The sequence below is a fragment of the Trifolium pratense genome, linkage group LG1 (genome assembly GCF_020283565.1).
Source record: "Trifolium pratense cultivar HEN17-A07 linkage group LG1, ARS_RC_1.1, whole genome shotgun sequence".
Classification (NCBI taxonomy): domain Eukaryota; kingdom Viridiplantae; phylum Streptophyta; class Magnoliopsida; order Fabales; family Fabaceae; genus Trifolium; species Trifolium pratense.
In genome coordinates, this window is record NC_060059.1 from 39,739,288 (window position 1) to 39,754,261 (window position 14,974).

The 14,974-nt window shown below is 31.7% G+C and overlaps 2 protein-coding genes across 2 annotated transcripts; both read left to right on the top strand.

Annotated features, from left to right (window-relative positions):
- Nucleotides 1-128: 128 nt before the first annotated feature.
- On the top strand, nt 129-8,436 carry LOC123916945 (K(+) efflux antiporter 6). Its single transcript, XM_045968537.1, has 20 exons — nt 129-598; nt 824-867; nt 1,522-1,580; nt 1,663-1,726; nt 1,816-1,877; nt 1,972-2,047; nt 2,163-2,237; nt 3,330-3,401; nt 3,514-3,597; nt 3,737-3,805; nt 3,919-3,996; nt 4,098-4,186; nt 4,885-4,981; nt 5,184-5,237; nt 5,613-5,708; nt 6,432-6,620; nt 6,727-6,804; nt 7,366-7,410; nt 7,835-7,924; nt 8,014-8,436. Exons 1-20 carry the CDS (start codon nt 361-363, stop codon nt 8,098-8,100), a joined length of 1,746 nt encoding a protein of 581 aa, XP_045824493.1. The 5' UTR covers nt 129-360; the 3' UTR covers nt 8,101-8,436.
- Nucleotides 8,437-13,203: 4,767 nt separating this feature from the next.
- Nucleotides 13,204-14,007, top strand: LOC123916954 (abscisic acid receptor PYL2). Its single transcript, XM_045968548.1, has one exon. It carries the CDS (start codon nt 13,263-13,265, stop codon nt 13,869-13,871), a length of 609 nt encoding a protein of 202 aa, XP_045824504.1. The 5' UTR covers nt 13,204-13,262; the 3' UTR covers nt 13,872-14,007.
- Nucleotides 14,008-14,974: the final 967 nt, after the last annotated feature.

Sequence of the window (14,974 nt, forward strand, 5' to 3'; positions counted from 1 at the left end):
AAAAAAATGGTTAAAGTAATTTATATGAATAGTGTAGACGGTGAAATTCTTTTTCTTTTGCTTTTTTTTTTTTGAACGTGACTTACTCCACTTACTTGATTTGGCAAATCCAAGCAAGTAGCAACCGTGGGTAGAGTTGAATAAATTCCAGCGAATAAATAATAGGGACAAAAAAGAAGGGCACAGTCGTCAAAACGACAAGAAGTCGTATCAATTACAATACAACAACAAACAATGATAGTAATTTATCACCAACGACTTCAACTTGACCCCTCTCATTCATTACTTCAACTCCTCACCGTCCCCCACTCGCCGGCGAACACTCACTCCTCCTAACCCCAAACCTCCGCCGGCGTACCAATGTCAACACCAAAATCACCCTCACACTCCATCTTAATGCTATTTCCAGTTTTTCTCCTTATTCTCCTACCTCATTCCTCTCTCGCCGTTCGACCTATTCACTCCGATCCGTTCCAATTCCAACTCGCTAACTCCACTGACTCCAACGTCTCCATCTCCACAACTCGACAAGGTTCCTTCGCTGATATCATTGATCGTGCTCTTCAGCATGAATTCACCGACACCGATCAAAACGAAGGTAAACACATCCATTCTAGATTCCAATTACTCAATTATTATTCAAACTATTTCAACTTCATAAGATCTCGATTCATTTTATTTACACTATCATTCTGTTCAATGTTCCTTCATAATTTTGGTTTTAGTGAATTCAATTCAATAGGATACGTTGTAGTAGTAGTAGTAGAGTCAGAGTTGAAGAATTTCGAAATCTGTTTTTAATGTTTAGATCATTTAACTACAGTGCCTGATGCGGGAGGTTTCAACAACAGTGTAGCAGAACAACAGGTTAGTCTTTCATTTCAAATCATCATTGCATACTAGTTTCATTTTGAGTAAGAATAATTTCTCTATCAACAGCAGTTATAGAAAGAAAGATAGTTAGGGAGAAAAAAACTTGCAATAACATTAGTTTCTTAAATAATAGTTTCCTGTGTCCATAAGTCCTAGCTCGACTGGCAAATGCCGATATTGCTAGCTTGGACGCGGGTTCAAATCCGGGATCTTGCAGTTTTGTGTGAGTTTCAGTAGTGCTTGCCACTTTGTATATAGACCCAAAAAAAAAAAAAAATTGTTAATAGTTTCCCATTTAAGTTGAAACATTTATAGTTAAGCTTATAATGATATTTTTGTAAGTGAAGAACAATAACTTATTTGAATTTAAGAGGCTCTTATAATTAGAAGCTAGTAATCCAGAATAGGCATTAATGAGAGTTGTATTTACTGACTTTAATGGCATAATTAAAGTAGTAATTTGTTTTTTAATTGAAATGTTTCATTTACTTCACCTTAACTTTCTACTTAAAGCTTTTAGTTAGCGGTGAATCTGGTTATGTTCCCCCTATGAATATATATGCATCCATGGTGGTACTCATATATTGCATAACTTCTGTAAGGCTGATAATATGCTGAGTTACTCCTCTTGCCTTGTCTGTGGATCAGGCTGTTCTAGAGACTGTGGCCAGAGTCACGCCGAACAAGAATGACACTAAAGATGAAAAGTACTTACTTAAATTGGTTGTATGAGCATTTGATAACTTATTTTTATATACTATAGTTGAATGTGTTTTTCTAAAATTATAGGTCATTTCAGCTCCATCGTGTATTCAATAGAGGCGAAGACACCCCAATGTTAATAGATCGAAAGGTGATACAGTTTAATGTTTGGTTTGTCCTTTTTGATGATATTCAGTTGAGTTTTGCAAATTTCAAATGTTCAAATTGTGGATCTTTCAGGACAATGTATTTATCATTTCTAACTTTAAATCCAAGTATCCAGTGCTGCAGCTAGATTTACGGTACTCCTTCTTTTGCTTGTTACGTTTTCAACATAAGATGGGTTATATATAATAAAAATAACAAATGAGAACTTCTTTCATTTTTGCCTTATAGATTGATTTCAGACTTGGTCATTGCTATTGTTTCGGCAACTTGTGGTGGTGTTGCATTTGCTTTTGCTGGACAACCAGTATGAATATTCTTATTCAAAAGCTTCATTCTTGACAAATGCAATCTTACGATCTAATTGCATTATAACATCTGGTAAACATCTTGTAGAATTACCTGAAAATATTCTATGGCAGGTCATTACTGGATATCTTCTAGCTGGCTCCATTGTTGGACCTGGAGGCTTTAACTTCATCAATGAAATGGTGCAGGTATCTCGATACAGCAATCAATTTCTCTTGTAATAATTTATTCTTTTGTCTATAAAACGTTGCTGCTCTTATTTTTGGTGCACTTTTAGAGTTCAGCTCAGTTGGATTTCATTTTTGTAATTTTTTAATCTCTAGAAATAAACCTAACACATAACAGCATTTCTTGGAAGACTTTGATCTGATATGTGTAAGCCTGAATGAACTTTGGTTGTAATCTTATCAAATGATAAAGGTGTTGGGAAAAATATATGTTTGTGTAAGTATGAAGATTTGTCCTATACTTCGCTCTGATAGCTAATGCGGTAGGGCAAATTATACTCTCTGCAGGATGAAACTTACTCAGTCCCATCAACCAATATTACATGTTCACCCGCTTGACCAACTTGACTAACATCATATTACTTTGTACTCAATATTCTTTTTAACCTTGCATAACCAAAATATAGTTGTTATCGTTAGGATCCCTAAACTTTAGGATTCATTACTATTTTCAGCACTAGAGACCCAAACCCATATTGTCTCCACCTACCCAACGAGGAAGTTCAAACATCATATGTTAGAAAGCACTCTCTGTCCCAGTGATTGTCTTCTTCATTAGAACTTGAGTCACTATTGGTGTTTGTCTTACAGAATAACAAACAGTTTGAGACATTAGTAACTTCAGCTCTTCCACTTCTTCTCAAGATTTACAAGCTTATTTATCTGAGAATTTGATAGAAACCCAAATTTAAAAGAAATTGAAAATATATTATTGATTGGAATGAAAAGAACAATTACAGAGAATGATCTCTATAATCCCGGAGCAAATGCTACTCAGAGAAGAGACGAAACCCTCTCTCTGCCCAAATCCTAAGATTTGTCACTGAATAATTCTGAATGATCTATGACAGCCTACAGTTTCCCTTTTATTCACACACAATACATAACTAACTTAATAACTACTTATTAATTAATAACTTACACAATAACTGCCCATAACTGCTATAATAATAATAATAATAATAATAATAATAATAATAATAATAATAATAATGATAATAATAATAATCATCATCTAACAGAGGTCCTAACAGAATTCATTCAAATATGTAGGTGGAAACAGTGGCTCAATTTGGCGTAATATTTATTCTCTTTGCATTGGGCCTCGAGTTTTCCATGACAAAGGTTGGCTTATTTTCAGATTTCTCCCCCATTTTTTTTTATTATGTTTATGTTGTACACTTGTACTTAACTTTGATTACCTTGATTACCCTACTTTCTTTCTATGTGCTTGCAGCTTCGAGTTGTTCGATCTGTTGCTGTTCTTGGAGGCTTACTTCAAATTTTTCTATTTATGTGCATGTGTGGTTTTACTGTATCGGTATGTTTTTATAATTTTGATTCACACCAATTCTGAGCTTTTGTTTGTTATTCTCCTTATTTCCTTCTATGACTTAAAGTTAACGGGGAATGCAAATCACGAATGAATGCTGCGGTTCTGATTTTATGCAATTTTGCAGTTATGTGGTGGTAAAGCTTCAGAAGGGATTTTTGTTGGTGCTTTCCTTTCTATGTCTTCAACAGCAGTGGTATGACAACATAAGCAATCCGATTCTGTCCCACTTTCAAGTACACACTACACAGTCTAATGAACTTCCGTGCCGATAATAATTTTTCTGTTTTTTCACCGTTTCTTGTTCAGGTCTTGAAGTTTTTGATGGAAAAGAATAATACTAATGCCCTTCATGGCCAAGTCACAATTGGGACCCTTATTTTACAGGTAATTTGTCATTCTTTATTCATTTTTTTCCCAAGATGGACAATAAACACCTTCAACAAATGCTCTATTACGACATGATTTTTTATTTTTTTTTCATGAAGGATTGTGCTGTTGGATTGCTCTTTGCATTGCTTCCTGTTTTGGGTGGCACCTCAGGTGTTTTTCAAGGAGTGTTATCAATGACAAAGCTGTTAGTATAGAATCTCACAAATCTATGGCTTGTACTGATGTTATTTCCATGAACATTTTCTCATAGTTTATTGTTCTCATTCTCACTTTTCCTTTCCTGAGAAAAATCGTGACAAGTTCATGCATTTTTTTCCGTTCCAAAATGTGATTATTAAATAAGTTTTTCATAAAAGTTATACTTAATCATATGTTTAAAAGTACAGTTATCAATATTTATGTTGCAATATAGTATCAAATTCAAAGAATAAAAGGTGATTTAACATGTTAAAATGCATGTGAACTAAAATGACCACCAATTGACACTCTTGAAAAGAACAGAGGGGCATATGTATTTTTGCAGCAGAAATACTATGGTAGGTAGTAAATGACGTGATGGTGCTTTTACATATCATTATAATTTCATACTCCCTCTAGATGGAGTAATAACTAGTGCCACTGATCACTTCCTTTGATAAGTGTTCAGTGACATTAGTTTACTTATTACCACTTGAACAAATTTTATACTTTGGTTTGGATAAACTCCAATGCACTGAATGTCATTTTAGTTAGAATGTTTTTCAGATCAGCGTGGAGATATTCAAATGCACCTTTTATCCGTTTTGCATTCATTTGTGGATTTTACTGAGCATATGCCCATTTACTGTAGAGTTTTTTTCATCTTATATGCAACATGATACTGATACACCTTTCCTAATCCAGGTTGGTGACATTGATTGCATTTCTCTCTATTCTGTCAATATTGTCTCGCACTTGCCTTCCGTGGTTGCTTAAACTGATGATAAGCCTATCATCACAGGTTCATATTATTATCCCTCTTTAATGATAAAATCCCACCCATGGAAGAGGTTGCTTTTTTCTTTTCTTAATATCATACAATAATGGTTGGGGTTGTGGAATTGAATTGGAAATTTGTAGTTTGGTTCTTTAGTTGTTTCCGTTGTATGGCAATTCATTTTTATGACAGTTTTTGTGGTTGAATAAAAACCATGTTTGTGCAGACAAATGAACTCTATCAGCTGGCGTCTGTTGCGTTCTGCTTGATTGTAGCCTGGGTTCGTTCTCTTCCTTATTTTTCACATGCCTGAATTTCTGTATTTCTCTTTGAAATGCTTTACATTTCCTCTGTTCTTACAAGCAGAAAGAATTATACAAATATCGTACTCTTTTGTACTTCACCTTATTTTCAAAGGGTCTCAGTGGTAATTTACATACTCGTGTGACATACTCGTGTGCGCGTGCACGCTTGTGCTTTGTTTTTCTATTTTTTTGTTGAAAAGGCCTTTTGTACCATTTTTTTGGCATGAGTTACGCATCTATGTATCTCATAATTTTCTTCAAATAGTATATGCATGCTCTGTTGCTTAATTACCTTGCTGTAACTTGTCAAGCACTACCTTTTTTAGCTGATTGTACTTGTATATTTTCAGTGTAGCGATAAGCTGGGATTAAGTCTAGAACTAGGTGCCTTTGCTGCTGGAGTGATGATTGCAACCACCGATCTGGCTCAACATACACTAGAGCAAGTAAGATATTATGCAGGAAGTAGGAAATACATGTGGTGCGAAAATAGACACAAATATCGATTGATTGTTGAATGTTGACATGCAGTGATGTAACTTCTATGTACTCCCTCCGTCCCAAATTATAAGGGAAAAAACCCCATTTTCTTGTCTCAAATTATAAGGGAAATATCATTTTCAAGAATTTTTTTCCCTTAATCTCATAAAATTAAATGCAATTTAATTTTCTCTCTCTCCCCTTTTCTCAATAAACAACAACCAATAAGAATTGCTTTTACATCTGCCATTGCAACTTATTCCAAGGAAAACCCACAAAAACATATTTCAAATTATCATGTTTTACTTTTTCTTAATAAGTGTGTTTTTTGTTTTTTCCCTTATAATTTGGGACGGAGGGAGTATTCTGATAAATGCATAGAAATTCTAAATATGGGTTGCTTAAGATGCATTAGATTCTGTATTTTTATCATCCACCTTATTGAAGGACTGAAGGTAATGAGTGAAAATGCAACCTATTGCCATTTTTAGTACCAGTATGCAAATTTTTATAGTGTGCTCTGGATGAACTTAGCACCCATGCACTTCCACTGGTCACTTTTTCTGCATTCTTCATAGTGTGCTCGCGGGAAATTCCATGGTCCATTTTTTCTGTATTCTTAATTGAATTCCATGATAATAAGATAAGTTTGTGGAAAAAATTGACAATTGTTCACTTTTTTTTTGTAGATTGAACCTATTTGCAATCTTTTCGCTGCTCTTTTCCTTTCCAGCATTGGAATGCTGATTCATGTTCATTTTCTTTGGAACCATGTTGATATTTTGGTAGCATCAGTTATTTTAGTGATTGTTATAAAAACAATCATAATTGCTTCAGTTGTGAAAGGATTTGGTTATAATAACAAGACTTCAGTACTTGTAAGCTTTATTTCATAATATGAATTTAGAAGGTTATTATAGTCACTAGTGCTGCTTTTTTTATATTCTTTTAATGATCGAGGTACCTGAATTCATGCATTTATAGGTAGGAATGTCCATGGCACAAATAGGAGAATTTGCTTTTGTTCTTCTCAGCCGTGCTTCAAATCTTCATCTAGTTGAGGTTAGTGACAATGGATTTTCATAATGATGGTAGTTATGTGTTCAATTGCATGACTTCTACAGAAGACCATGCAACCGTATGCTCTTGTTGCATAAAATTGGTTAAGTTGACTCACTATTTGGGTTGATCTATAACTATATAGAATTATAGATACTTTTCAAAAACTAATAATAAAATATTATTTAATATAAATTACCATTTAATTTTGTTTTTGGTTTGACTATTGTTGTTTTTGGTTCTAAGATGGTATTAGAGCTTGGTTTTGGGGTGGGGGTTGAAGCACATTAACCAGACTAAGCTTTGAATTTCCTGTAACAAGGTTTGAGCATCTTAGAATTAGGAGTTGGACCTAACTTAACCCTACAAAACCAACTTGTAAAGTGATGATTGCCTCTACTTATAAACATATATTCAGGCCATCTCGCAACCAATGTGAGACTCTTAACACGAACTATTACCTTACAATTTTGAGAAGGAATAGTTGAGCCTAAAATATTCAAATAATAAGACTTGATAATGCATTAAAATACCTTATTGATTCTGATATTTGATTAATTTCAGGGTAAACTATATTTGCTGCTTCTTGGGACCACCGCTCTTAGTCTGGTGAGAAATTATTTTCATATTTGAATTAATAGTTACTAGGTTTCCTAGCTGACCTATGGTCTTTATAGCTTTCTTCTTGGTCTTTGATCCCTGTTGAATGCTCAAGAACAAAATCTATTTATCTTTATCAGTGGAGGTTCCAACCCTTTCCTTCGTTATTTATATTGCACATTAGGATTTTCATTTAAACAATTCCCTATCTTGTGAGTTTCAAACTTTTTACTTAAAGATAAGTTGGTGGACAAGGAGCCTAAAATTTTGTTACAATTTCTTTTTTTCTCATACTCCCATAGGACAATGCAGGCAGTGCATATGCATCAGTCTGTTTGTTTTCGAAAAAAGTGTTTCTATTTTTTGTTTACACTTTTCAAGCACAGCTAGTTTATTGCATAATAATAAATAATTTCTGATCTCATTTATGCAGGTGACAACTCCTTTACTTTTCAAGCTGATTCCTGCTGTAGTGCATCTTGGTGTGCTATTGAGGTGGTTTTCTCCTGACAGTGCTGTAGAGGTAATCACCTGTCATTCAGTTCATTCCCTTTGGCTGATTCTTTTGTTTCGTCACTCTGAAGCTCTGCTGGTTTTTTTGTCTAAGCATAGATTGGATATAAGGTAGACAACCTCCTCCGCTCAGATAGCGCTAAGCAACGGATAGTTTTGATGGACAAAGAAGCTCGTGATTGTTAATCATTGCACTGCACCAAGGAATTTCCGTTTTTGCACATCATTATTTTTCGACAGGGTTAAACATGCAAGTATCCGTCGTGCAAACTTGTTCCATTATGGATACTTGCTACCGACCAAGGCAACCAATCCAAACCCCACTAAAGAACAGGGGAGGGGATTGATATATAAGAGTAAAGAAAACTCAGAATACCAATATTGATGCTGTGGATCATATTTTTTCCATAACTTCACTTTACTAGATAGGCATGTCAGTAATAGTCAATTTTTTTGTGTTTTGTTGTATATATTGTAATGTATAATATCTGTTTTAATTTAATTCATTTATTTCAGTTCCAATATTCATGTTATATGTTTTTAATGTAAATTTGGGAAAAATAGTTGTTAAGGACAAATTTTTAATTGAAAAGTGTCATACTAAAAATTTGTAGCTAGTTTTGGAGTTCTCATAATTATGGAGGCTTTACTTACCTCCGGATCGAACTATGAATTACCGGAACCCCTTTCCCCGGGAACTAGAAGATTAACGCCAAAAGATAATAATTTAGAAAAATAACTGTCTAGGGTACTCCTTTCAGTTTTATATATAAATAAAATTTAATTTTTTAATCAATGAATAAGTAATGTATTTAGGGTCTGTTTGGATTAACTTATTTTTGAGCTTATGCAAACAATTTATGCAATTTCTATATATTATTATAAGTTTTTCAAGATAGTTTATGATAAAATAGCTTATAAAAATACAATTTTAACTAGTGTGAACTTATAAAATAATATAAAACCTAGTAATTTATATTGCATAAACTATTTGCATGAGCTTAAAAATAAGTTAATCCAAACGGGCTCTTAGTCTATATTGTAAATTAGGTACATCATTTTATGTTTTTTAATGAATTTCAAAAGTTAATTTTTTCGTATATATAAGACCAGAATACTAATTGAAAAATATATTATATTGAAAAAGATAATTTTTATATTTTGAAAAAATAGATTACATAAGTTTTAAGACTACGTATTTTACTATATTTAATTTTTAACTATATCTCATAGATATATAGTTAACATTTTTATAAAAACAAAAATGTTCTAGATGTTTTATGTCGACCACCTTAACGGCTGAATTTGAGTGATACAAAGGAGACCACAACATATTCCATGTGAAACTTGTATTGTATGAATGACAAACCTAGCTTAGCTTAGGTCCAGCTTTCATTGGATGCAACAAAGGTTGGCAAATTTATAGTATTTTTATAACTTCAAGACCTGCATGTGCCTGCCTGCCTGACCCCATTTGCTTTACTTAGTAATGCAGAAATTCCTCCAATACCAGATAGGGAACGTTGTAGTTTTTCCTCGTCCCTACCATTGGTTAGAATCTTTTGTCTCGATTAAGTGAAAATATCTAGTATATTCTTCAAGTAAGTGATGTTGAATTAAACTCATAGATTTGAGGATTTTGTTAGAATAATTACTACTACTACTCCTCTCAATTAGGAGTACTAATTAGTAATTACACAAAAACTAAAAATACATGTTGATTAAGGGATCAAATTTAAGTGTGAGTGATTTGTTTCATGTTAATAAATAAATGACCAACCCAAACCTAATATTACATATTTTTGGTTATATAAATTTCAGATTACAACCTCTTAAGATATGCTTCTTTAGTCTCATCTCAAATACATACTAACTTGAGGCATCCGGCATTTGTAGGCATGCCCCCTCCATTGGGGCTGAAAGCGTCGATTTTTGCCAACTATATATCACCATTTAAAGGTTCAAAAATACCTGTGAATTAAGATTGAATCCCTATAAAAGAGTATAATGGTAAACTAGTATAATTCATTGACATACCTATTGGCATTATCCGTTGTTTGCTATTAGAGGAATGAAAATATAAATACCTAATTGCTTATCCTAAACTTTTTTCTCTATTTTAAAATGAGGTATATCATCTTCTCACTTTAAATTTCGTTATTAAAAGAAAAAAAATGCTAACTAATACTTATGATCTTTTTGGGCATTAATTAAAGAACCAAATATAATAAAATGATATTGAAACTTGTGTAATTATCCTTTTTAAAATATAAAAACACAATTTTCAACACTATTATTTTAATTTCTTAACTAGTATCTCATGAACAAATATTTGTATTATATTTATGTAAAATTGAGATATGAATAGTGTGATAATATTAAAATTAAAGAAGACCATGTTGCTCACACGCTCGGTGGTACACACATAAAAACCGACTCTCATCCAATTATCCGCTTATAAAGTTGAAAAGCCCCTAACATTACATTACACCTTGCTTTTTCTTGGAATTTTTGGCACTTCCAAGAGTCAAGTTAATTACTAGCTAGTGCTAATTAAAGTGAGAATTATCTATGTATACTAATATAAATAATATGAATATAGATTCTCTTACTTTGAAGCAATAAAGAAATATACTCTCACTTTACTGCTGTTCAAATTTGAGGATACAGCTAGGTAGCCACACACATGCAAATTGCAAAAGCTGCATGCCTCTTTCGTAGAGAACTTTGTATGGAAGAAAAGAAACTATGGTCTTGGACCACACATTAATGAAATTTGTATGGAACAATTCAATCAGTTGCACAAGATGTTGTATCAGATGTTGAAGTATTTGTCCCTCTGTTTTTGTTAATTACTTGTTTTGCAAGAAACTATGGTCTTGGACCACACATTAATGAATACAGTACTATATACTAAATTACTAATGCAAAGTCATGAAAACAGTTGATGATAATTAAGAACAATATTGATATTAATAATCAACCCTTTACTTCTCTCCATCTATAGGGAATCTTGTATTATCTTGAAAAGTAATTACTTTTTAAAACCTAAACTATCCATTTATAATAAAATAGAAAGCATGTCAATATATAACAATGTGAAATGATGCAATGAACAAAAAAATAGAAATTATTGATGATTAACGTAAATATATATATATGAATTAATGTGTGGCCTTCTATTGAACACATAAAAATATTTAATGAATGTCACATATATAATAGTGGAACCAAAAGCCATATTTTAAAGTTGTAAAGGGGTGATAAAAAACTCTTAAAAGTAATATAGACTACTACTTATGTCGCACCAATGTGTGAGAGACTTGTTAATTAGAACATATCCAAAAATTATAAACAAAAGAAAATGGATAATAGTAATTTTTATCATAAATTAACCTACTTGAGTTGGTCTAATGGTGTTAATTTGAAACTTTAGAATGTGTTCCTCTCAAGTGCTTAGATTCAATGTCTGCTAGTATTCATTTTAGTTGACTAGCTAATCCATGCTATTTTAAAATCAGATTGAATTGGACCATAATTAATATTCAACTTATATTTTTTAGTTCATACTATTTTTTTTAGGCTTAATTAATAAAATGGTTCCTTAAAGACATTTTTTATTTTAGATTGGTCCCTTAAAGAAAAAAAGGTCCAAATAGGTCCCTTAAAGAAAAAAAAGTCTGAATAGGTCCCTTAAAGACATCTCCGTTAATCAGTTTGGTCCCTAAAAAGAGGTCTAAATAGGACCAAACTGATTAACGGATATGTCTTTAAGGGACCTATTCGAACATTTTTTTTCTTTAAGGGACATATTTAGACCTTTTTTTCTTTAAGGGGCCAATATGAAACCAAAAATGTCTTTAAGGGACCATTTTATTAATTAAGCTTTTTTTTATTGAATTATTAATATGGTTGGTCCATTGTCCACTCATTTTGACAAGCTTACTTTTTAATGCTTTGATTGAAAACTATGCTGCAAAGTGAAGTTTAGATCACACGGACAGGTTGTTAGAGCCTTCACATGATTTGTGAATATCCATCTTATCCTTTTCAACGATTGCGACTCTTATTATTTTCCAATCTAATCACATATTCCGATCTTACCCTTACTCTTGCATCAAAATCACCTCTTAATCCTTTATGAAAATTCATATTTGATTATTTTCTATTATTTAACTCACAAAAAGGAATATTATGTCCTACTTTTTTTCTTAGTACATGATAATTTATCGATAATAGAAAGGAATACAAGTAATCGATAACTGATTAGATGAGACAATATGAATTTCTTATAACTAAATTAAAGTCTTAAATTTGATTCTTAACTTGAACATGTAGTAGCGGTGTACGGAAGATATTTGATTTAAGCTAAAAAATTAGGAGGAGTATAAGTTGTATCTAAGTTCACAAAGAAAAAAAAATCACTCATAATATAAACAAGAAATCAAATAAATCATACAATCTAAATTTAACAATCATTCATGATATAAAGGGTTCTACTCTCTTTTTTGACTAAAAGTTATTTGCCTAGAGATTTAAATCTACCACTAGCATGGTATATGTATGGGCATGCATGGCTCAAAAAATTAATAACATAAATTATTACTATTATTAATTATCAATAAAGTAATCTATATTTTTGACTTATCTGATATCTATCTCATCACTTATACGAAAAGAAATGTAAGTAAGAATAAAAGGAGAGGTAATGGTCAACACGATGCACAGCAAGTAGTTATTTAAAAAAAAGCTTGTCGTTATGTATAAAATAAAATAACAAGACCACTTTATTTCTTCTTTTCTCTAACCCTCAAAAGCACCACCGAAATAAGCTAAAAAAACAAATGCAATATTTGGAAATAATCTATTATTATTATTATATTAAAAAATGTTTGAGTAATTCAAATGATTTGATCTAGTAGTAATAAATTGATAAGTTTTTTTTTTGTCACCATGATATATATTTGTATAAAAGTTTAACGCCGAATTTTTTTCATATGTATGAGCCAACGATCAAAGTCCTAACCATACATGTAAGTATGTAACATTAAAATGATCAAAACTGCTATCACTTAAACTAATTAATTATTAATATAATTAAAAAAATATCTATCAATAAATTAATAAATGAACCCAGGGGCCTGACTCCGTACATAGTTTTTATATTACAAAATTAATAAAAATGAACTGTCAAGGGCATTTCCGTCCAAAACTAGAAAAATAACAAAACATCAAATATTAGTATAAATATATAAGTGTTCACATCTTCATGTCTTGTTTTTGCATATATCATTTTCTTTGTCTCAACTCTCAATCTCCTTCTCCTTCTTATTTTTCTTCTTCTTTGCATGATATTTGCTTTTGACACCCCCAAAAAAATGTCTTCACAATTATCCCACCATAATATTCAAGGTCTAACACAAGAAGAATTCAAAGAACTTGAACCAATCATAAAAAAATACCACATATTAGAACCAACACCAAACACATGTACATCAATTATAACCTACAAAATTGAAGCACCATCAAACATAGTGTGGCCATTTGTTAGAAGCTTTGAGAATCCACAAAAATACAAACATTTTGTCAAAGGTTGTAACATGAAAGGCGACGGTAATGTTGGAAGTATAAGAGAAGTGACGGTTGTTTCAGGTTTACCAGCTTCAACGAGCACAGAAAGATTAGAGATTTTAGATGATGAAAAACATGTACTAAGTTTTAGAGTTGTTGGTGGCGAACATCGTCTTCAAAACTATCGATCGGTTACTTCGGTTAATGAATTTGTCAACGATGAAGGTAAGGTTTATACTATTGTTTTGGAATCTTATATTGTTGATATTCCACATGGGAACACTGAAGAAGATACCAAGATGTTTGTTGACACTGTTGTCAAGCTTAATCTTCAAAAACTTGGAGTTGTTGCTATGAGTTCATGTTCATCCATGCATGGACAATAATAATTAATCAATTAATGTTTTAGTTAATTAATTAGGATCATCCATTATGGACTCATTATGTTTGAGTTCATTAGTTATTGTTGCTTGGTATTAATTATTATAATTTATAATGCATAAGTTTCATTTTCCTTCTTAACTAATATTCTTCAATTCTCATCATAAAATAATAATATTGATGTATGTGTAAAAAAAAGCTTTACACTATCAATATACACAAATTAAATTCTTGTCTGTCCTTACGTGTGTTGTTTTTACGAGTTCAAATTAAAATTATTTTTTAATAATTTTTACTTCACGTTATTATGCATGATACTTTGAACTTTTTTTTACGTTGAAAGTGTTTTTATTTTGTCAACGAAAATAGGTCGCATTTTTTCAACAAAATATTTACTCCTACTTCAGTTCTACATGTCGTGCAATTTTTTGCAACAAAAAGAAAATGTCGTGCAATTTTAAATGAGACTAATTATTATGTGGCGGTTACCCTTTACGTTAGCAATTGGTTGGAATCTAGCAGGAATATTGAATACAGATTCTAAGTTTTAAAATATTAATTTAATTTGTCATTTTCTGTCTTTGGTAAGTAATAGGCTGTGTTTGAGATGATGAGTATACGTTCTGTTAGTGGCGTAAGCATATACACACACAACACAAGTTGAGACATTTTTTTTAACTTAATAACCAAGATATATCCAAGTTGAGGCATTTGATTTAAATATATTACTTATGTTTGTCTAATTTTATGTTTTTTAACTTGAGTATCATCTATACTCGATGATAGAAACTAATTCTTGGAACAGATTTTTTTAACGCTACTGGAGGCTCAAATCAGTGATCGAGTCCATAATTTTGGTTAAGATAGAAGAAGCGTATTATCTCATCTAAGCATTTTGGAGTTTAAAATTATCTAATTTACAAGCGACTTGCATATTATTGAAATGGGCCTATTAATTGCCATTTAATTTGGGATTTTCTTGCAATTTGACATAGAAGTTAGAGTTCATTTTTGCGAAAATTTCTCAACGCACCCACCCACTTTCTCCCCCACTCCCCAAAAAATTCGGAAAACGTTTTTCGAATTTTTTATAGTGTAAATTTTACAC